The sequence below is a fragment of the Podarcis bocagei genome (assembly GCF_964188305.1).
Source record: "Podarcis bocagei genome assembly, chromosome: 9".
In the NCBI taxonomy this organism is placed as follows: domain Eukaryota; kingdom Metazoa; phylum Chordata; class Lepidosauria; order Squamata; family Lacertidae; genus Podarcis; species Podarcis bocagei.
In genome coordinates this window covers 48,745,081-48,766,977 of record NC_138134.1, presented here as the reverse complement: position 1 = coordinate 48,766,977, position 21,897 = coordinate 48,745,081, and the positions used below count along the sequence as shown (strand labels likewise).

General features: G+C 39.9%; 1 protein-coding gene across 6 annotated transcripts; it reads left to right on the top strand.

Moving 5' to 3' along the window:
* The first annotated feature begins 30 nt into the window (after positions 1–30).
* On the top strand, positions 31–20,124 carry ABHD18 (abhydrolase domain containing 18). Of its 6 annotated transcripts, none has more exons than XM_081209291.1 (14): positions 31–264; positions 1,322–1,371; positions 3,937–4,041; positions 4,437–4,521; positions 4,948–5,048; positions 5,580–5,658; positions 5,753–5,839; positions 7,569–7,594; positions 9,098–9,236; positions 10,117–10,206; positions 10,651–10,752; positions 14,828–15,200; positions 16,248–16,410; positions 19,321–20,124. In XM_081209291.1, the coding sequence occupies exons 3-14, from the start codon at positions 3,950–3,952 to the stop codon at positions 19,370–19,372; spliced, it is 1,389 nt and encodes a 462-aa protein (XP_081065417.1). In that variant the 5' UTR covers positions 31–264; positions 1,322–1,371; positions 3,937–3,949; the 3' UTR covers positions 19,373–20,124. The 6 variants fall into 6 exon arrangements, with proteins under 6 accessions (XP_081065417.1, XP_081065418.1, XP_081065421.1 ...); XM_081209292.1 differs by having other exon boundaries at positions 31–341; XM_081209295.1 differs by having other exon boundaries at positions 32–341; positions 4,014–4,041.
* Positions 20,125–21,897: the final 1,773 nt, after the last annotated feature.

The following is a 21,897-nucleotide window of genomic DNA, read 5'->3' as shown; positions in this document are numbered from 1 at the left end:
TTACCCCGCCCCCCTCTCTTGCCGCTTCTCGCGCGGAGACGAGAGAGCGGGAAGAGGGAGTGAGTGACAGCGGCGACCTTCGAAGTTCTCCTCAGTTGCCCCGCCTCCCTCCCTCATTCACTGTGGCGGGACGGTGAAACGGAGTCCCGGAGGCTGGTGGATGAGAGGAGAGGCTGGGAAAGGGGGAGAGGCTGGAGGACGAGGACGAAGAGGAAGGAAATATCCCGCTCGCCTCTCCCTTCTGCCGCTTCTTCTGTGTGGCGGGTGGGGAGAATTCATTTTCTGCCTCCGCGCGGGCAGGACGTGCAGCTTGACGCGTCTCCCTGGGTGGCGGGACATGGGTAGGTCGTCGCCGTGGGGCGTAACGGAAAAGCCTGTGGGCTCCTGGCCGTCCTTGCCCAAGCTTGCTGGGAAGCGCCAGAAGACCTCCTACACCTGCCCGGGGTCTTGTGGCACAAGTTGGGGTTCACACGTTGTCCTCCGTGCCTTCATTTCTCGGGAGGAAGGGTAAATGTTATCCAAGGACCCCCCTTTCCACCCTCCTTTTTTTGGCAAAGTTTTGTTTCTGGGTTAGTCGGCAATCCAGTGCATCTTCCAGCTCCATTGAATGCCGTGATTTCGCTTCCCAGCACGTAGGTTCGGACGGTCCATCCCTGCCTAACCAACCGCGTTGTAATTTTATTTGTTGGCGGGTCGGGTTGAAGGCGCGTTTCAGGGACAAGCTCGCAGTTAAATCAATCACGAGCCCACGGCGCCCTTATCCATATGTGGGAAGCTTTTGTTTGCTTGTGAAGGTTATAACGAGAGTTCACCCGTTATGGTGAGAGGAAGGCCAGCGAGAAAGGAACTTCGTTGAAGTGTGTGGATGCTGTATTTGCTTTGCCTTATATGTGTGTCTGTTTTCTAAAGCAATTGCTCTCTACGGATCCAGTGGCTATTGCTTATCAAAGCACCAACGTTAGGAGGCCAGAACAAAATTCTGAAGGTCTGAAACATGCTGATTCTGGCAAATAAAAAAAATGATCTGCCTCCTTTGGGTGATATTATATTACCCTCTTTTTAAAAACTAGTGTGAGAGCCAGAGTAGTTCAGGGTATTGTATCAGCACCCATAGTGAGTGAAGTAGCTTATAACTCTGGCCTCTTGGTGGTGGGGTAAGTATCTCTGTATAGGGTTTACAGTGTCAAATAGAAGCTGTCCTCCAGATTTGTTTTATAAAAAGGTGCTGAGAGGAAATCTGAAGCCTTTCCTAGTAGCATATATACTCTTAATATTTTGAATTACATACAGAATTTGACTCATTCATACTTTGAACCAGCAGATATTAAGAGAGTTGCGGTTAAGAGAATTCTGGACTGACAAGATTGACAGGTATGAACAACTTCTGGTTGAGAACCTTAATAGGTGTATGTTTTTAGTGTGTGGGTGTTGTATGAAAGTGTGGTATGAAAACATTTGTTTCCTTTTTATTCATAAATTACATGGCTGGTTTTGTTGTTTTCAGGGTTGTCATACATTTCGCAGTGTAGATTGCCAGTGATTTATTGTAGGGGGAAAATGGTGTCAACTTTTTCTTTTTGTATATTGCAAATATATTGCGCCCAAACCACGGCTAAGACAGTCCTATGCACAGTTAGCTGGGAGTAAGCCACATTATATTAAACAACTTTTTTATTAATGGTCATGAATAGGATTGCACTGTAAATCACATTCCTGATGTTATAATACTGCTGTGTTATTCATGGCCCACTAATTATAGTTTTATTATTTCTGTTCTTTCCTGTTCTCATTTTGATTCTGAATTTCAATGTGTTTATTTGAGGACAGTGTTTTTGAGGCCAAGGTTGTTGCTACAAATATTTCACACACTTTGGGATTAGTAAAAACTGGTAGATTAAGTTTGGCAACATATTATCTTCTCAACATACTAACCTTGTATGCTATCATTGTGAAACTTTACTTTAGAAACGAAGCATGACTGCAATCATGTTTTTACGCTCTGGAAAAATGCTACCTTATACCAAATATCAAGGTTAATCTGACATTACCAAAAGTTGGGAGGGGGTCATTGGCTAGACTAACCATCTTGTGTTTCCTTGGGTTTTGCTGTTTGGAGTGTGTCCTTGTGTGAATGAAAAATAACTAGCTTTTGCAGTAATCAAAGTATATTTTGAGCAGAATGTTGTATGTTTGAAAGATCTTACGTAGATTCTAGACTTAAAGCACTTCAGCTCCTTGTTAATTTTTCATCCTGTGTTGTAATTGTTGGAAAAAATAGCAACAAAGAACCTTAGCTATCAAATTCCTGACATGGTTCTTGAAGAGTGAGATAGAAATATGATTCTATTGATTTGTTTCCAGTAAAAAAGCTCAGTGGTAAATTAAAAGAAGAAATAGCAGTGGTGAAATATTAACTAAGCAATTACATTATGTCAAAGGATAAGGCAGCTTGCTTTTGTTTGCTTTACTTGATAAGCGGTAGATGACCACAGCAATGATACTGAAATGATTTTCAGGAAGGAAAAGTCTCTCAGTGTTCGGACATAGCTTCTGTTTCTTTAGATGTACATTGCAAAATTTAATACTTTGACCTAGAGCTATCTTACAAAAGTCACATCTTCTATTACCTTAGAGTTTACTTTGGAAAGCATTCTAAAAGATCTCATTTTGGTGATGCAGAAGCAACCTAGTTTTGGAATGCCTACCAATAAAAATATATTCTTGCAACCATCATATTACGTATGAATTTAAGAGATTGAAAAGAGTGTGCATGTTTTAAAATGAAGTTGAAAACAGTGGGAAAGTTCATTCGGTTATTGCAACATTTACAAAATTGAAAGATTTACCCAAAAAAAGGGGGGGGACCAATCACCTTTCCCTTCACTCAAACTAATGCATGTAAATTGAGCTCTCTTTGTAAACTCCTTACAGCTCTTTTCATTGTTACAAGGTGCACATTCTTTTCCAACTACAACAGTTTGTACTCTTGGGATTTTTCCAACATCTTTATCCACTAGGATTCAGTTCCTAAAATTAGGTGACTCTGTACTCTGTGGTATGTTGCTTATGCCACAGCAAGTATTGCTCTGTTTAAACAGCTGTGTCCTCTGCATTGGTCTAGGCACCCTTATAATTTACCCATTTGCAATACAAAATAATTTAACATGCAGAAGGTTTCTTTTAAATATCTGTGCAGTGTGAACAGCTGTGCAGGTAATAGGCTGTTTCAGTGTGTTTTACATTTTAAAAAGTTTTCATTATTCTGTTCAGATTGGTTCCTATTCCTGAGTGGGAGATTATCAGCCAAACCTAACCACTGCATATTTTTGCTAGTTAACATAAGAGGGGCTGACACCACAGACCATAGAAAATGTAATTGGTAGAGAGGGCTCTGTGTGTTGTCACTTCCCCTCTTCTCCTGGGAGGGAGGAAATGTATAGTACTTCCTATTGCTCTGTCTCTCTTCCTTTGATCAGCATTGGATGTGGACATGCCTCCACTTGCTCCAGCTTTAGGCATATGCCTGAATCTGGTTATACTATCAATATAAGTATTTTGCCTACATAGCTTTTCCCATTTGTAAAAGAAAACAAACTGGATTAATAGAATGTCTTTCTCCCTTCACTGATATTTGCTGTTGTAGCAGAATTGCAACAAATTGTTGACAGGCAGCTTATTAAAGGTGCATCAAATCAAGTGCTAATAAATTCTACTTCCTTAGTCATTTTCTTAAAGCAAGTACAGGGTTTCTCTTTAACGAAGATTAATGTGCCAATTTCAAGCATGTTTTTGAAAGTTATATTGCACAATTTCTGTGTGTTTATAACTAGTGTTTGCTTTCATTGGAAATAAGAGTTGTACTTTTACAGTTACTAAGTAAGAAACAACAGTACTTTTCACCAGTATGTTAAACAGCTCTCTCTGTTCTTTTTCTAGATGTGTTTTGCTAATGGGTGTGAGTAAACTAGATGTCTTATACAGGCGCCTACTTCTCACTAAGCTTTTTATTCAAGGATGGGGAAGACCAGAAGACTTGAAAAGGTAGTTATGCTCACTCATGCTTATATTCCAGATTGGGGTACATGCTCTGTTTTTCAATTTCAAAAAATAGTACACCCAAAGCTTATATTCTGAGTGCACACTGAAAGCTTAAAACAGTTTTCTTATACTGTATGAAGGAAAAGTTAGAAAAGCATTTGTCTCAAATTGAAGGGTAATATTTGTGTTAATAGATGTTTAAATTTAAAGACTGGTGTCACATTAAAAATAAACAAAGCTTGTGCAGGAGTTAATGTTAACATTGGATATTATAGCATCCTGGGTAGGGGTGGAATTAAAGATCATTTAGGCCCAACAGAGACAAAATTATAAAACACATTTTTGTGTCTTGTATGTAGTAATAGCTGAAACTTAACACTATTTTTTGTCATTAACAGAATATTTGCATTCAGAAAGATTATAGGAAACAGAGAAAAATGTCAAAATCTGGTTTCAAGAGACTATCCAGTGCACATCAACAAGGTATTAAGTTGCATTTATTTTTTAAGTAGTTTAAGAGTCTATGCAGAGTTGCAATCCTGATTATGAAAAAGGATAAACATTTGTTCAAAGGGGAGGTATCATTTGTTGAGTTGAAGTATATCTATAGAAAGGAACCTATGCTTGGTAAACTGCATGTTGCTAGAATTCACTAGATGTTAGTGAAAGGGCTGTAGCTCAGAGGTAGACCGTTGCCTTGTGTGCAGAAAATCCTTGTTTCAATCTCCAACACTTTAAGGTAGGGTGCAGATATATTCCCTACCTGGAGAGTTGCTGCTAGTCAGTGTAGATGATACTGAGCTAGATAGACTAATGGTCTGACATTGTATAAGGCAGCTTCCTCTGTCCCACCAAATGTACTTGTTAATGTTTGACAGCTTTAGTAATAATGCAGTGTTGTTACTGTAGGTTGAAGAGCAGTCAGACTGTAAGATCCTTGATGGGCAGTTCATTTCCCCCTTGGCTCATTATGTTCCAGATATCATGCCACCAGAATCCATCACAGCAAGGTAAGGACAGGCACCTAATGTAAGTTACGAAATTACAGAGAGTGAGATGAGATGAAATGCTGGTGAAAAGGTGACACATACGTGTGTTAATTTTGAATAAGGATAGGTTTGCATGTTGGCTAGGGCTTTGTCTGCACTGAGTGCCACTGGGAACAGCTACCTTATGTGCTGAGAGCTCCTCTTCAAATTTTTGTCCCAGTAAGTATAATACTACAATTAAAAAGGTCCTAACTAAACTTCGTCATGCCTTAAGGGACATTTTAGATCTCGTACAATGTTTTCCCCCCCCATACACATGTGCCAGTTATTCTGGATTTGCATTTGACTGGAGAAATGCCATATATGATGGCTAGCAGCAGTTTTAATTATCACGGTAGCTGGAAAACATTTTCTGCAATCATGCTTATTACTTAAGAGGGGGGAAATGCATTACTAGTCCTTGATGTAAAACTTTGTGTGATATTAGTTGCTAGTCTGTTAACTTTATTTCATGTAGGCATAGTTTTTAAATGATTGCTTTCTATTTGATAGGTTTCAGTTTTTAGTACCCAAGCTATGGAACAGCAAATACAGACCAGTGTGCATTCATTTAGCAGGCACTGGCGACCATGTAAGCATACAACTTTACTTCATTAATGCTTTTTTAAAAAACCTGTTACACTTGTTCTATTTAATTTAATCTTATTAAACTTTTGTCTCTTTAGTACTTTTGGAGGCGACGCACGTTAATGGCCCGTCCAATGATCAAAGAGGCCTGCATGGCTTCACTGTTGTTAGAAAACCCTTATTATATCCTTTATATTAAGCAAAATGTATCTGTGAAGCACAGATCTAGAGAGGAAAGATGCTGCTGCCTAGTCATGTGTTTAGTTCCAACACTAATATGGTGAATGGAGATGTCAAATATGTAAAAGCATATGAAATGTAAACCATTTATATGTTTCCTGTATAGATTGGTAGCTTAGAAATTGACAAAACTATAGTAAATGACCTGTAAGTGACCTGATGATTATACTTAAGTATGTGTGGTTCTGCTTGAAAAGAAATCATATATTCTGTGGATATTTTGCAACTCTCCAAAAGCATAAATAACTCAAATTAATGTTGTGTGTATGTAATCATATATAAAGTAAAACTATATGCAAATAGACTCCAGGGCATCATTATCTAAAATTAGACACATTTTAAATGCAGCTTGGGGAGGGCATGAGGACCATTTAAAGAAAAAATAATAGGAAAAGAATGCATTGCCCCACTTGATTGCCATGTTTTCATTTGGCTTGTCACAATTAAGAGATTCAGTTTCCAAATTACCAACCAGCAGTCTTTCATAAAATATTAGTTTTCTGTCTCCCTGTTTGAAGCCACTGCATTAATTTATCTATCAATAAACCTGAGGGTTTTTTAAAATCCAATCCCCTTCTGTTGGCATTTTGATAACACAAAAATGGAAATCTGTCACCAATTGGGCAGCTGTTAACAAATTCTGAATTACTTTCTTATAGAGATATTATATTTATCCCAAGATGTAGCCCAAGAGGACAAAAATTTAATTCACATATTATAATTTTCTTAATACTAGTTGGCAGCAATTAAACATTCAGAATGTTTGTGTGGAACGTGTCTGGATCATAGCCATCATTCTAAGCAATGTTACTGAAATTCCTAATAAAGCAGTAAGACAAGTTTTTCATATTGCTGTTTAGTTGTATATAATGACTTGCCTAGATAAGTCATTCAATGATTGAAATGTTACGCATGTGTGAACTCAAATCTCCTATGTCTAACATAATGCATGAGCTCACATTAAAGGTAAAGGTAAAGGGACCCCTGACCATTAGGTCCAGTCGTGATCGACTCTGGGGTTGCGGCGCTTATCTTGCTTTATTGGCCGAGGGAGCCGGCGTACAGCTTCCGGGTCATGTGGCCAGCATGACTAAGCCACTTCTGGTGAACCAGAGCAGCGCACGGAAACGCCGTTTACCTTCCTGCCAGAGCGGTACCTATTTATCTACTTGCACTTTGACGTGCTTTCAAACTGCTAGGTTGGCAGGAGCAGGGACTGAGCAATGGGAGCTCACCCCGTCGCGGGGATTCAAACCACCAACCTTCTGATCGAACTTCTGGCGAACCAGAGCAGCGCATGGAAACGCCGTTTACCTTCCCGCCGGAGTGGTACCTATTTATCTACTTGCACTTTGACGTGCTTTCAAACTGCTAGGTTGGCAGGAGCAGGGACCGAGCAACGGGAGCTCACCCCGTCGCGGGGATTCAAACCACCGACCTTCTGATCGGCAAGTTCTAGGCTCTATGGTTTAACCCACAGCACCACCCGCGTCCCTCACATTACCTCCTGTTTAATTGTTAAATTGCAAGCCTAAAGCCACACAGTTAAAATAACTTTTATTTTAGTGTGCACATTTTTTTAAAAAAACTTTAAATATAAATTGTAATGAAAATGTTGAGACTCAAAAGGTATATACATTTCCATATTAATTTCTTTGACTCTTATCTGTACATGGATGCAGAAAACCCAAGGATCAGTTGTAAGTATTAGCAATGTACTGTATTCTGTGATACATTTAGGAAATAGATATACTGCTTAAAATTTACAAGTTATATCTTATTTCTGATGCATCGTGTTTATTTGAATTTATTCCTTTTTGCAAGAAACTCATTTTAAGCCACAATGGTCAATAATACAAATAGGAATATTGCATTCTGCCACTTTAGGGGCTAAGGTAAAGGTAAAGGTACCCCTGCCCGTACGGGCCAGTCGTGTCCGACTCTAGGGTTGTGCGCCCATCTCACTTAAGAGGCCGGGGGCCAGCGCTGTCCGGAGACACTTCCGGGTCACGTGGCCAGCGTGACAAAGCTGCTCTGGCGAGCCGGCACCAGCGTAGCGCACGGAAACGCCGTTTACCTTCCTGCTATAAAGCGGTACATATTTATTTACTTGCACTTAGGGGTGCTTTCGAACTGCTAGGTGGGCAGGAGCTGGGACCGAAAGACGGGAGCTCACCCCGCCGCGGGGATTCGAACCGCCGACCATGCGATTGGCAAGCCCTAGGTGCTGAGGTTTTACCCACAGCGCCACCCGCGTCCCTCACTTTAGGGGCTACATAACCTTTTAAAGTTGCTACCTTCTGCATACCTTGAATTTGGTAACTGTTAATGCTGAATGTCTTCAAATCCTTTATATAAGCTATTTCTAGAAATAACCCTGTTCCAAGTATGCAGCAACTTGGTGTTGCAAGATGTTCAGATGTATGAAAATTAGGTCATTTCATAGAGTGCCAATCGCTGTAAATAAATTTCGCAGTGAAGGCTTTATGTGGCTGTAGCATTTCACTTGTTTCTTTTGCCAACCATTTTGAGTGAATAGTGGCAGCTTTCCCCAACTGAGAAGGGGAGGATAATACATTCCTCATCTCTGCATTCTTCGCTTCTGTTTCCCCAAATTAGCAAAGTGCTCTGAACAAGCATAGCATGATGGATTCCAACCAGGCACCAGAGCTATCCATCGTAAAGTTAAATTGTTGCAGTGTACTTGTAATACTTCACAGCAGACAAAACTGCTGTATAACTACTTGGAAAATAAATCCTGTAACTTCAGTGCAGGTATCTCTGCAAAACAAATTTGTTTAATATTGTAGCACATTTGAAATTCTGGCCTTAATAGTAATTGTAGATTGATGGATAAGTTTCACAAAGTCCACAGCTTTTCTTCATATGGCAGTATCAATATTTTGAGGCCTTTTTGTCATAAAGCAACTTTATAAAGAAAATATTTTACTTTATTGGCCAAAATCCATTGTTGGCAGTTTTGTGTGGACTGTGCTCCTGTTAACTGTAGTTCAAATAGCTATATAGTTGGGTCCAGTTTGTCCAGGCAGCAGCTACTAGGTTTAAATATAATCATAGCCCTTCCTCAAATTAAATGAGAGAGAGTTTTCATGAGGACAGTGGTCTGAATTGTAGAAGATATGATGATAGGTGCATTTGTTAATATATCTGTAAAGTTTGCCTTTCTTTTCTCGGGAGAAAAGAAGATCATGTCTGAAAAATGTCTCTGACCTGTTTGTCATGGGAGGAGCGCTTGTGTTAGAATCAGCGGTTCTTCTGCACTGGTTAGAAAGAGAAGGCTATGGACCCCTTGGGATGACAGGGATATCCATGGGAGGACATGTAAGAACCTTTATTTGAAACATAGTAAATAAGTTGAAGCTTACATATGTCTATCATTAGCTGGTTTTAAGTTTTGTAAAATAAGTTACAATATAAGTGAGTTATCTAAATCACATGACATAGACGTGAAAAATGGGATGCGCAGATATGGAAATGGCCTTACATTTTCATATTCCATTAGAATGAATACTGAATATAGTTTGATCAAATTCTTATTAAATTTCAAGTTTATGTCCTGGTACACATCCCAGGTACAAACCCATGAAACATATGAAGTATTGTTGGCCTATCACTTACCTTAGACAAGTCTACCTCAGCAAATCTGTTGTGAAGATTAAATGAGAACCTTACTTATGTTACTCAGAGATCCTTGGAAAAAGGACCTCAGGATTTGTATTAAAGAGGGAAGGAGGATTACTTGGAAGAAGAATTTGTATCGGATGCATCCATAATGATAAAAATTATGAAATGCTTTTCAAAATCTGAAGTTTTAGATGATATTTTTATATAAATGCCACTTAAGTTTGTTGTGAATAAAATCTGGAAGGGGAAAGAAAAGGGAAGGGTTTTTTGTATTCTAAAATATGTATTCTAAAAGCTATTTCTCTCAGGTAGTAATTTCATTTTACTTGTGCTTATGAAAACAAAATAAGTCTGTCGCTCCCTAAGGAATTATGAAACCAACTGTGCTGTATAATTTATTTCAATTGGCACTAAATGCATTGTGTGTGTAAAGAAAACAGATAAAGATTTACGTTAAAGGATTTTGGAAGAAAAATACTGAGGTGACTAATACAATACAAATCACAGGTGCTATTCATCTTCAGTGACAAGCAGTATGTAATCTGAAAAAAATATTGTATTGTCTTCTATTTGACAGATGGCATCATTAGCAGTGTCAAACTGGCCTAAACCATTGCCACTAGTTCCTTGTCTCTCCTGGTCTACAGCCTCTGGTGTTTTTACTACGGTAATCTATTTGTAGTGTACAATGCCAACAAGTGGGAAACCAAAAGGCTTCAAGGTCCTAATATTAATCTGGTTTGATTTATTGTTGGGATATTTCATAGTAGAAATACTTTGTGTTCTTGGGGTTAGGGTAGAGTTGCCAAATTTTGAATTGAGGAGAAACTTTTTTTAAATAGTTATTCCATCTCTCAGTATCTCAACAAACATTTCATTTTTAAAATGCTTTATGAGGCATGAAAGGCAGCTGAGTGAAACATGCAAACCTAAAGCTTCCATGGTTCTTTGATCCTTGCCCTTGTTTGTAGATGTGCCCAGAGATGTTTTCACAGCTCATGGGGAAACTTTGCTAAAATGATATAAATTAAAATTATTCTTATATAGTTGGTATCTTTAGAATAAGAGTTCATAATGCCTTGTCACTGCTTTATAATGTCTTTAATTTCAGGGTGTACTGAGCAAGGCAGTGAACTGGAGACAGCTTGAGAAACAGTATTATTCAGAGAGTGTTTATGAAGAAGAGATCATTCAAATGCTTGAATATTGTGGAGTAGGTATAATTTTATTTTTCATACTAAATATTAGCTCCACAGTTTGACCATTGAAAACATGTCACAGTGCTCAAGCACTTTAGAAAACATTAGATATGAAACTATAGAATTTGTTATACAAATATTCTTGTCAAAAGATGCATTAACATTGTTTTTTGTTTAAAATGCATTACCCTTCTACTCTTTATTAATTTTACACTGGTGAATGGTGGATTGTGAGAGAGCTTGTCAAACTACAGTATGTGATTAGGAAGGAGCATTTTCATCGTATGACTAGAACCAAGCAGATCATTTAACCAGAAAATTGAATTTTTGGATTGCTTTTGTAAAAAAAATACTGCATTTCCTCTTACATTTTGTATGTTGGTTGCTAAATGGTTCCTATGTTTGTTACATGTTCACCAAAAATTTAGTAAACAACATAGCTGTTCATAGATGCTTAGAAATTATAACTAGGGATTATTTCTTGTTATCAGGTTATCAAAAACATTAATGTAAGGATCCGTAGATAGAATATCAGATGCTGTCTTTTCAATAGGAAAATGTAATGGACCATCTGTCTCATTTCTCTTCAATAATAATAATAATAATAATAATAATAATAAAATTTATTATTTAGGGACACGGGTGGCACTGTGGTCTAAGCCACTGAGCCTAGGGCTTGCCGATCGGAAGGTTGGTGGTTCGAATCCCCGCAACGGGGTGAGCTTCCATTGTTCAGTCCCAGCTTCTGCCCACCTAGCAGTTTGAAAGCACGTCAAAGTGCAAGTAGATAAATAGGTACCGCTGTCTGCGGACAAACATCGGCTCCCTCGGCCTATAGAGCAAGATGAGCGCACAACCCCAGAGTCGTCTGCAACTGAACCTAACGGTCAGGGGTACCTTTACCTTTATTATTTATACCCCACCCATCTGGCTGGGTTTCCCTAGCCACTCTGGGCGGCTTCCAACTGAATATTAAAAACACAATAAAGCATCAAACATTAAAAACTTCCCTAAACAGGGCCGCCTTCAGATGTCTTTTAAAAGTAAGATAGTTGCTTATTGCCTTGACATCTGCTGGGAAGGTGTTCCACAGGGCAGGCACCACTAACGAGAAGGCCCTTCCTGGTTCCATGTAACCTCACTTCTCACAGCGAGGGAACCACCAGAAGGCCCTCGGTGCTGGACCTCAGTGTCCGGGCTGAACAATGGGGGGGGGGTGGAGACGCTCCTTCAGGTATACATTAGTACCTTGGTTTGCAACTGCTTTGGATTGCAACTGCTTTGGATTACAACCACGTCAAACTCGGAAGTACGTGTCCCTTTTTGGGGGTTACAACCTGTTTTGGTTTACAAGTGGACCTCCGAAATGGATTACGGTTGTAAACCAAGGTACCACTGTACAGGATCGAGGCCGTTTAGTTCTCCTGACAGTGGCCAGATGTTGGGGGTTTTTTTAGACCGCTGTTGCAGAATGTGGAGGAGGGCTTTTTCTTTTTCTTTGGCGATCACTCATAGCCGAGTAAGATTGTCCTCCCTGAACACAGTCTTAATGGTGTGTCCCTAGGTGACTGTGGAGGCCAATTTTGGATCCACACGTCCTTTTACAGGGGGTACATAGGTTTTTGGATGGGAGTTGATCATTGTGAAGGTTTGACAAATGTGCCTCCCTCTTCGCTTATTTCATCCTTTCATCCTCAGTTTGAGTATCTTCAAAGTCCATGACACCTTTGGTAAAGGCTATTCTCCAATTGGAGCACTTGCAGGCCAGTGTTTCCCAATTCTCGGTGTTTATACTGCATTTTGTTAAATTTGCCCTGAAAGAGTCTTTAAACCTCTTTTGTGAACCACTAGCATTACGCTTTTCATTTTTAGAGTAGTCGCTTTGGAAGACTATAATCAGGCATCCACTCAAATGAAGTGGTGCATGTTTCACAAGCGTACAGTAAGATTGGTAGTACAATACAGTGGTGCCTCGCAAGACGGAAAACTCGCTAGACGAAAGAGTTTTCCGTTTTGGAGGTGCTTCGCAAAACGAATTTCCTATGGGCTTGCTTCGCAAGACGACAATGTCTTGCGAGTTCCTGCTGGTTTTTTTCCCTCCCCCCCTTTTTCTAAGCCTCTAAGCCGCTTATCAGCTGATCCGATCAGCAGATAAGCCGCTAAAAGCCGCTAATAGCGCTAATCCGTCAATGGGCTTGCTTTGTAAGACGAAAAAACCGCTAGACGAAGAGAATCACAGAACGGATTCTTTTCGTCTTGCGAGGCACCACTGTAGCTCTGTAAACAAGCATTTTGGTTTCCCTGCAAATGTGCCAGTCCTCAAACACTCTGTACTTCAATCGAGAGAAAACTGCACGCACAGAGCTCAGGTGATGCTGGATTTCGGCATCAGTGCCTGCCCTTGTGGAAAGATAACTGCCCAGGTAGGAAAAATAGTCGACATTTTCCAACATTACACCGTTAAGTTGGAATTGTGGCGCAGCAGAGGGGTTGTTTTGTGCTTGTTGGTGCAGCACTTGGGTTTTTTGGATGTTGAGCGATAGGCCAAGCTTTTCATAAGCTTCTGCGAAGATATTTAGGGTGGTTTGGAGGTCATCCTCTGAGTTTGCACACACTACATCATCAGCAGCAGCATTTTGAAGCTCTATGACGGAAGTTATGGTAACCTTCCTCTTTGCTTTCAGCCTAACTTAAGGGTTTTCCATCTGTTCAATATATGATTTCTACCCCGGTGGGGAGTTTCCCTTCGACAATGCTCCTTGCACTCCTGGCTCTTTCCCTTTTAGTTAGGAAATAATTATAGGAGGACTTGGAGAAATGTGGTAGTGGCAGAAGAAGGGTTCTTTATTCTCCTACTCACCTGCGCAGTCTTTCCCAGCTGTTTCATATTTTGCATAGGAAACAAAAAAGCAGTGACTAGATGTGCTAGGAGGCCACTAATGGAAGATGCTGAGCTGTTGCCACATCAAGTGACTGCTGGTAAAACTATTGCCTAGAATTTCTGAAGATGATGGAGAATAGAAAACTTGGGGTTTTTGGTGTTTCCAATGCTAGTTATGTGTAATGAGCTTCTCAAAATATTGGGACTAAAATGTCCTCCTCCTAGTAAGAAAATTATAAATCAGTGGGAAAGTATCTCGTTCTCTAGGAACATTTATTCTATGTTAAGCACAACTGAGAACTGCATATCTTGCATATTCCTTTACTCTTTCCGGTGGAGTTGGTACTGTATGCATTGCAAGTACTCAACATTAGGTAACAGAATACACACAACAGCCTATATTGTTGTAAACTGCTTGGGCTTTTTTTTTAAAAAAAACCAATCAAGTGTTATATAACTTTTGTGAAATAGATACTTTGAGAAAGCCTAGTGTAGAATGAGGATGATTTAATCATTTATGATAGGGGAAAGGACACTATGTTGAGATTTCTGCCTTTCTCTCTAAGGATGCTTGTGGATGTGCTTGCATTTGCACAGATTTCAAATTTCTGAAAATAAATTCCACCCCCACCCACCCCAGATACGGTTAAATTAAAAGTTGTTAACACAGGGGTGCATTCATAAGGCAGTTTCATACAAGCCAAAGGTTGGGATATGTCACTTTAGTCTTTTCTATGTTTACATAGTTTAAGTGACTTACATTAGAAATTAAATTGTTCTCAAGATTCAACACTGTCAATTGTATCTTATATAATATAAGAGATATTTGGTGTTGTAGTCACCATATATTTGGGAAGTGTCTTGAGTTAAAATATAAACTCTGCCATATTCTTTTAGAGCAGCGGTCACCAACCGTGTCCTCCAGATGTTGCTGCACTTCAGATTCCATCATCCCTGACTTACTAGCATTCTAAGTAAAGTTAATGGCAATTGGGAGTCCCACCAGCATCCAGAACGCACTACATTAGATACCCTTGGATTAGAGTAATGGAACATCTAGCTCATTCAAGAGAGCAAATCATAGAAGTTGCCACATACTACCCCCCGCCCACAGAGCAAATGTTTTAGGGTTACCAGAGGAACTGATACCTTACAGGATATCTACCTAATATTAAAAGTGTCTTAATTGAATAGATATTTTTGTTTAGACAGATTCATTCAAGATGGGACAAGACTTTGTTAAAAATTCTCCTGGCAGTGTGGACAGTTTAAGCAATCTGGATCTGCATTCCGGTATGCTGAACCTGGATACCAGAAGCAAAGCTCTATCTTCGGAAGCTGGTCACTGCATTAGCAGTAGCAGAACACCTCTAAGTGTCTCAGCGGAAGGACTGTTAGTGCAAGAAGCGTCAAAAATGCAGTGCATAAACCAGACGTTTTCAACCAGCAGCAGTAGCAATAAGGATTTTACCAGTAATCAGAAGCATCTGATAAGTGGAAAAAGGGACAGTTTACAAAGAGAATCTTTAAGATTCATGAAAGGGGTGATGGACGAATGTACTCATGTAGCTAATTTTTCAGGTACATGTTATTTTAATACAGTTTTGAAATTCTTCTTTTTGCTGCCCTCTGCCTATTTCTACCCTGTTAAGTAATACTTCTGTTTTTTATGTTTTCTTTCTCCAAATTTTCCTTTCTGCATTTCTAAGTAATCTCTGAGCACATAAAGCATTTAAACCTGATTTATTTTCTTTCTTCTTTATATTCAGTGGTGTCTAGTTTGTCTCATAGGACTAGAAATGTAGCTTATATCGTAAGTTGCATAGTCTGTGGAGTTATTTGAAGCCTCACATGATCACTAACAGCATAATTCTCTGGTCTGCGCAAGGCAAAAAGCAGATGGGGTTGAACACAGCTGTTGCCTCATTGTAAATTATGGTGAACTGGTGGAACAGCAGCTAGATCAATACCTATCAACATGCAAAGCTTTGTGTGAGCAGAGAAGGTATAGTAGCGGCTAGTGACATAAATATAAGTGGGACTAGGGCTCCTTGTTCTGCAAGGCGAGGACCAAAAAATATTGAAATGAAAAAATTGAGCACCAGGGCCAATTATTCTCAACAAAGCCCAGCAGAAAAACAAAATGCAAAACTGTGCCATCGACCATGCAACATGTTGAAATTGATAGGGCATGGTCATAGACAATACCCCACTACCCCATGTGTCTATGAACCAAAAAGACACAGGGAAGGAGGCCACAAGGTCAACATGAGACCACTGCAGATCACAAGATGATGCTAACATACTAGAGCAGGTTATTAGGCTATAAGGTGGTTCTTCAGCAGGATCAAGAAAGCTGGTTTCATAGTCACAACCTATTGTATATGGACTAATTTTCCTTTGCTGTTCTTTCCCATTCTTGTGTAATCTAACATAAGCTACTGACAGTGTTGCTTCAGCAGTAAAAAAGAACTAAGGCTGCATTAAATAGTTGCCATTTGCTGAAGACATGATTGTGAATTGTGGATTCCCATGCAATTACCTTGTAATTTTAACCTTTCTGTAACATTGTCTTCCGAACTAAAGATAGCATATTTAGCTTTAAAGAGCTTTGTTCCTTGTTCTCAGTTCCAGTTGATCCAACACTGATCATAGTAGTTCAAGCCAAGGAGGATGCTTATATTCCAAGAACTGGTGTACGTAGCCTTCAAGAAATATGGCCCGGATGTGAAATCAGATACTTGGAAGGAGGTCATGTTAGTGCATACCTCTTCAAACAAGGATTGTTCAGGTGAGGCATTGATTAAGCAATGAAAATCAAACAAAGCTTTTATACTCTACTACTACTGCATCTCTTAAGTGCTAAGTATACATATTTTGTTGTGGCAGTCTGAAAGTTGCCTGCATTCAACAGATTTAGGCCACTTCAAAGCTAGTAGTAAGTCATGGTTTTGTGCTATGTGAACAAGCTGAATTGAGTCTTGGGCTTATGGTCTCCCATCTCCTCAGTTTGAGCCAGGCTTGTTTTAACAAGCCATAGTTTAAAATAACTATAGAGTTCCACCTAGCTTGGATGTAGTCTGAAACAGGAAATGTATACTGCCAGGTTGTTACAACAGTGAAGTGGTGGTGTATAAACCTAGGTTCTCTTCTCATTAATTTAGTGCTAAATGACAGCATTACATCTGAAATGAGCTTTATTTCCTACTCAGTTCTGTTTTATATTTCAGTTGTTGCATTTGTTACCCCTAAATTGTGGATTTCTGAGATTTGTGGCTTTGTTTATAATTGGCAGGAAGTGCCCAGCATTGCCCAGGAATTTTTAGAAACACTTTTGTATGTGTGTGTTTTATAAATGGATAGTGTAATCTGTGAGTTTTGACTCATGACACTCAAAATTAGGTGAAGTCACACCAAGTCAAGTTTGGTCCATCAACTTGAATTAAAATTATGTCCATTGTTCAAATGTCAATGAAGACTGCTGCACTCCCTCCGCCCCCCGGACCTGGAACCCTCATCCTGGGTTTGGTGATGATTTATTGAGAGGCAGCCAAATCTATGCCAAAAAAATTCCGAAGTCCTGTACAGTGGTGCCTCGCAAGACGAAATTAATTCGTTCCGTGAGCTTTTTCATCTAGCGAATTTTTCGTCTTGCGAAGCACGGTGTCGGAAAAGTTTTGGAAAAGCTTCAAAAATCACCAAAAACCTCAAAAAAGGCTACCACACCCGCGTTCTATGAGTTGCTCCTCGAAGTCAAGTCGCAACTGTATTAACGGTGTTAAGAAAAAGGAAACAAAGTTGCAAGACGTTTTCGTCTTGCGAAGCAAGCCCATAGGGAAATTCGTCTTGCGAAGCAGCTCAAAAACCGCAAAACCCTTTCGTCTAGCGAGTTTTTCATCTTGCGAGGCATTCGTCTTGCGGGGCACCACTGTATTGCTCTGCTAAATTGAATCAAAATGGCACCTAGCATCCAAACATTGCTGAAGACAACTGCCCCCACCTTGGCAACTTTCATGCCAAGTTAGGGAACAGTATTTCAAGTGGTGGCTGAAAATATGCAAAAAAATGGGCATAGTCATGGCAAAGTTATGCTTTATTCCACCATTTTTATTTTAAACTAGTATGCTGCATTCAAACATCAATGTAGTCCACCACCCCAACTTAGGAACCCTCAATTTTGGCAACTACCGTATTTTTCGCTCTATAACACGCACCTGACCATAACACGCACACCGTTTTTAGAGGAGGAAAACAAGGGAAAAAACATTCTGAATGAAACAGTGGATGTATCATTTTTGTGCTTCATGCTGTGGCCACAGACATGTGATCTGATGGTGAATTTGGGCTGACCCAATGCAAAGATCCTGAGGATCCATGTGGATCCATGCTTTGTAACCACGTTTTTGCACCATTGCAGCCCCAGACAACAGTGGGTGCGTGATTTGGGGGGGGGGGCAGGCTGTAGCCATGAACATGCTATGTTCTCTGGTGGTGAATTTGGGGGTGACCCAATGCAAAGATCCTGAGGATCCATGTGGATCCATGCTTTTTAACCACATTTTTGCACCATTGCAGCCCCAGGCAACAGTGGGTGCATGATTTTTGGGGGGCAGGCTGTAGCCATGGACATGCTATGTGCTCTGATGGTGAATTTGGGGTGACCCAGTGCAAAAATCCTGAGGATCCATGTGGATCCATGCTTTTTAACCACATTTTTGCACCATTGCAGCCCCAGGCAACAGTGGGTGCATGATTTTTGGGGGGCAGGCTGTAGCCATGGACATGCTATGTGCTCTGATGGTGAATTTGGGGTGACCCAGTGCAAAAATCCTGAGGATCCATGTGGATCCATGCTTTGTAACCACGTTTTTGCACCATTGCAGCCCCAGACAACAGTGGGTGCATGATTTGGGGGGGGGGCAGGCTGTAGCCATGGACATGCTATGTGCTCTGATGGTGAATTGGGGGTGACCCAGTGCAAAAATCCTGAGGATCCATGTGGATCTATGCTTTTTAACCACATTTTAAGTGGGGAGGGAAGGAAAAACACAGAAGGGCTAAGAATGCAGGAGTGGGGTATAACGGGAGGGAGGAAAGGAAGGCAAAAGTTTCCCCCACGCACCCACCCAAGCCAGCCAGCTCCCTCTCTCTCTCTCTCTCTCTCTCTCTCCCTCTCTCCCTCTCTCCCACCTGCATGTTTTCAGCAGCACCGGAGCACAGAGAGGAAGGAACGACACTCTGCTTTCACCTCTGCTTGCCTGGAGGGGAGGGGCTTTCCCTGCTCTTTGTTCCGTTTCAGCAAACACAGCAACGAAACAGAGCGGGTGGGCAGTAAGACCATGAGGCAGAATGCAGGAAAGCAGCAACTTCCTCTTTTCAGGTTTCCCTTCTCCGTGAAGCGCGATTTGATTTTTGCCTGATTTTTCGGCTCCAGGGACCACACATTCGCTCAATAACACGCACAGACATTTCCCCTTCCTTTTTAGGAGAAAAAATCTGCGTGTTATAGAGAGAAAAATACGGTATATCTCAAGAAGCATCCGAATGCTGAAAACAGACAAATGGACATTTTTCTAAAATTTATAGTAGAACCAGGTGCTAAAATCTTTTGTTAGATCACTGTGTTGCATCTGGACAAAAAAAAATCTTGTAAATTATAAGTGTACCTTCATTAATGTTGTTAATCTTCTCTTTCTCTTAGACAAGCTATATATGATGCCTTTGAACGTTTTCTCCAGAAATACGCTGTATAGCTCTGTCCTTTGGAGCCGCTCTATATAGACTTGTTCTGAGCTCTTTTTTACATGGATCCTCATGTTGACTTCATGTGGAGAACAAGTCAGACATAAGTTCAGTTAAGTCACCAACTGGACGGTAAACTGAACTTGGCGTTATATCAGAATGAAATCAACCAATTTCAAACTTGCACCAGTCATGCCAATGACAATTTTAGCACAATTTCTTAATACAGGTAATGTCCGTCTAAAGAATAGGCTGATTTTTAAGACTACTGTTATTTCAAGAGTACACTTATCCTTTGAAGAGAGACCAACGCAGGCTGCTTAAATTTGGTTTATATAAATTTTAGCATAAGTTTCACACCCCAGGTTGTCACTAGGACTAGGAATTCAAAAATTCCTTCAGGGAGACCAACTAGACATTCAATAATGAGCTCAACTTGAAAAGTTTATTCATAATAAAAATTATTAAGATGGTCTATTCAGACTCTGGGGAGTAGGCAGCTACATACCCCCACAATCTTCTGTATTCCCTGGCCCTATTTCAACTTCAGTTGGAAGAACAAAGTTTGCACATTACTTTCCTGCACCTCATAATTGGTTCTTTAAAACTATTTGTCCACCTTTAATCATTTAAAGTAGCATGCTATGTGTGCTCTTGTTTTAAAATGGAGGGAGGAGGTGTATACTTCTGTTGAGGAATCATAAAATGTTAATTGACTGAATTGTTACACCTGAAATGAAAATAAAGTGTGAATCCTTCTGTATATGTTGCATGTTTAATGTTGGTTTTCTTACAAACTATTTTGCATCATGTTGCAGTAAAGAGGGATTAACTTCATTTGGATCCAACCCAATATTGTAGTTAATTCCTCTTTAGTTCCATTGAAATCCATGGGACAAGTTAATCAAGACTAAGTTGACTCTCAATATTTTTAATGGGATGAAAGTGACCATCTTCATTTGGATCCAATCCTTATTATCCCAGCATTCCCCATGCTGTCTCCCACATAGTTCCAGAAGGTCCCCCAACACTCCAGAACAGCCTTCAATGGGGCTGCTGTGTTTCAGGGAGCAGGACTTGGTGAAAATAAATTCCCCCATTATTCAGTGGTTGCATCCTGTGACTTGAGCTAGCCTCACAGAAGCTCTTCATCTTACCCATTGTATTTTCTTTCATATTATATGGAAGTTAGTATGTGCTATTGAATTTGATAAAATATTATTGTGGCTGAATCCAATAAAGTTATAACTTCTGCTCACACAACACAATCTCTTTCCCTCCTTCCCAAATCTGCTAGAGGGTTGGGGGAAGCTCAGAGGAGATTGGGGTTCTGTTGTGTGAGTGGAAGTTGTTAAACCCATGTAGTGACTTAGTTGGATACAACTCTCTAAGTGTAACTGGATTCTGCTGAATAATTAAAGTTGAAGTCAGCCCACTTATCTAGGATTAGGTCCCATTGAATTTGGACATGTTTAGTACACCTGCATAAGACTGTACGTACTAGAATAATTTTTGAAGAGCAAAGTCTGATGAAGAGGAAGTTTATTAAAAGTACCAAAGCCTAAGTAAAAAGAAAACTTGACCGAACTTCCTAATCGTAGTGAACAGCACTTTACGCTGAAGCAGCAGCTTTAAGTGGATTCCAGATACTGCTGAAGTCTTGTTCAAAGTAATTTCCTGGAGAACTAAAGTATTAAAACTCACTCCTTTGATGATAAGTTATCACTGCAGACCCTCCAAGTGTCCCTATTTTCCAGGGATAGCCCCGGATTTACAGAAGCCATCCCGGTTTCAGATTTGATCCCAAAATGTCTCATTTTCCCCTAGGATAGCCCTATTTTCATCTGAGAAATGTTGGAGGGTATGTAACTGGCACAATATTTAAAATTAAGTATTTATGGCCCACATGAATCGGCTCTATGTCTCTTTTTGGAGTGTTCCGGTTCCAGGTTTCTGGAACACCAGAATTTGCAAAAACGGATTGGCTTGAAATAGCTGGACGTTTGAATATGGAATCTGCCACAATATTATGCATCTACTAGAATTTTATACTGCAAAATCTGCTGTAGCAGGAGCAGTAACATGCTTGAGTGTCCAATTTAGTGATTAAGGGGGTGGTATTCATTGCTAGTGCTACCCAGTGTAGACACACTGAAGTTAATGGACATGGTGGGTTCCTTGTAAAGCACTTTGAGGTCTTTTTCAACAATCCAAGTGGTATATAAATTTTGCTAAATAAATATTGTCAAATTTGTCTAAATATCACTATTCAAAGACTACTGTTTATGTGAATTAGTGTGTCATAATCATATGCTTTCAACAGTATTTTACAGAATTAATTAATCTTGCATTTAAAGTGCATTCTGTATTTCAAAGACTGGCAAAATTATTGGTAACAAAGTCTTTGATAACAAAGTTTTGTGGCCTTACTATATTCAAATGTCTCTAATACTCTTGCCTAACACATTTCATTTAAAAGAATTTACTAATGGTGTTCTAATCAAAAAGGAAAATCATAGTTAAATGAAAGTAAGTT